The sequence below is a fragment of the Podospora anserina genome, chromosome 3 (assembly GCF_000226545.1).
Source record: "Podospora anserina S mat+ genomic DNA chromosome 3, supercontig 2".
In the NCBI taxonomy this organism is placed as follows: domain Eukaryota; kingdom Fungi; phylum Ascomycota; class Sordariomycetes; order Sordariales; family Podosporaceae; genus Podospora; species Podospora anserina.
The window spans coordinates 1,186,718-1,188,707 of record NW_001914856.1 but is presented as its reverse complement, the minus strand read 5'-3'; the positions used below and the strand labels follow the sequence as shown (position 1 = coordinate 1,188,707).

The 1,990-nt window shown below is 55.8% G+C and overlaps 1 protein-coding gene across 1 annotated transcript; it reads right to left on the bottom strand.

Moving 5' to 3' along the window:
• Positions 1–174: 174 nt before the first annotated feature.
• Positions 175–1,545, bottom strand: PODANS_3_5230 (uncharacterized protein; the record flags this gene model as incomplete). Its single annotated transcript, XM_001909281.1, has 1 exon — positions 175–1,545. One exon carries the CDS (start codon positions 1,543–1,545, stop codon positions 175–177), a length of 1,371 nt encoding a protein of 456 aa, XP_001909316.1.
• Positions 1,546–1,990: the final 445 nt, after the last annotated feature.

Below are 1,990 nucleotides of genomic sequence, written 5' to 3'. Positions count from 1 at the left end.
TTTTTTTTTGTTCCCTGTATTCATTGTTTTCTTTCTCTCTATTCACACCTCCGCCTATTCCCCATATCTACTCTCGTTTATAATCCCCTCCCTTCGGACCCGGCCCTTCGTTTTCGCCGGAGAATTTCAATTATTACAAATTCTCGGGCGGGTTCGGTTCTGTTGGCCCTGTAATTAATAATCGCCGAGCTCAACGGCAAATGGTACTCCATCCTTCAACTTGTTTTTCTGCCTCGACAAGAAATGGTGCCTCTTCTCCTTTTCCTTTTCCTTGCTCCCCTCCTCACCAGCAGGACGTATCGTTGCCACACTCGAATTGGACAGACTGTACAACCCCCCACCCCCCTGCTTCTGCCCCCCCGTCGTCGTCGTCGTCGTCGTCGTCGTCATCGACTCCAGACTCGTGGTGCTAAAGTTTCCTCTCTGCAACCCCGCAAACGGATGGGGCAGACCCCCCTTGCCTGGACTGGGCAGCGGCTTCTCCTTCACGTCGGAGCTGCTTTTGCTGCTGCCGATTTTGACGGGGCGGGAGAAGAGTTTGGGGACTTTGGATTTTTCCGGCTTGGGGGGTTTCTCGCTCGCTGGGGGAGGGGGAGGAGGCATGCTGGATTGTTGTAGACCCGGGGAGGTTTGCGCCGATCGGGGAAAGACGAGGTTGGCTGCTGCTGTTGCGGCGAGCGTGTGATTTCCTAGTAACCCGTTGTGATATGTCTGCCCCCCAAAGGCGTTTTCTCTCGGACCGCTCGCTTCGGTGAGGCTGAGGACTGGTGGTGGTGGTGGGGGGTTCATTGTTGTCGGTCCGCCGCTTACTCTTTTGGCTGGGGGGGGTGGTGGTTCTGTTTCTGATGAGTTTGGCATTGGTAGGGTGGATGATCGTTGGCGGTTGTTGTGGGGGGATTGGTTTCTTTGTTGTTGTTGTTGTTGTTGTTGTTGTTGCTGGTTTTGCTGGTGGCTCATCACTGCCGCTTGGGCGGCGATTTGGCTCGCTGACATTTCCCTGTGAGGAGGCGTCGGGCTTATTTTGGGAGAGGGCTGGTGATGCAAGCCGACGACGACTTGGGAGAGGTTCGAGGTGCTGGTTGAAGGTAGAGTAGGCTCAAACATGCCCGCATTCTGCGAGTTCTTGCGCGCGTGGGAGACGACCCTTGACGAGAAGGTGGATGATGCTGCTGGGGATGTTGCCGACGACGAGGGCGGGAGTGTCAAGGGTGAGGGCCCGTTTCGTGATATTGTCTCTGCGGTGGCGGGAGAGTAGGACCGGGCGGCGGCGGCGGCGGCGGCGGCGGTGGATAGGGTAGGTCGTGAGAAGTTTTGTAGGCTGGTGGTGCTGCTGTTGTTGGTGAAGCTGGTGTAGATGGGCGTGGGCGACGGCGCGGCGGCGGCGCGGGCCTTGGGTATGTTCAGGTCGTCGGCTGTGGACGTCGACGTCGCCGACTCTTGCCGTCGTGATGGTGGTGGTGGTCTCGGTCGTGGCAGGTCGGGACTGGACCCCCCAGGAAGGGGTGAGAAGCTCCCTGGGCTCCCTGTGGATCTGGATGGCTGCATGGGGTAAGGTTTAAGGTAAGATGATGCCTTTGGCAGTAGTCGGTTTCGAGCTGTGTTTTGTGCTGGGGATCATGGGCCAGGATGTGTTACATCTTGGCTGCCCCGAGTGAGTGAGTGAGTGAGTGAGTGAGTGAGTAAAGAATCGGCGAATCGAAGAATAGGTATCTTCTTGAATCGGAGAATAGGTATCTTTTTTTCGATTGGAGAACTCTGCCCTGTAAACAGGTCGTAGCAACAAGCCTTTCACAAGCGTCTGCGTTCCAGGACCCCTGCTGCAGATGACGGAAGTGATCCGAAGAGCGGGTATTCAGCTGAGCTGGGGACCGCCACAGAGAACCCTAACCCCCAAGCCTCACTTTCAGTCAAACTATCTTCACCAACCACCAGACAACAGTTTTGATGTCAATTTCATGTACGAAGCAGCAGCATATTTTTCTCTATACTG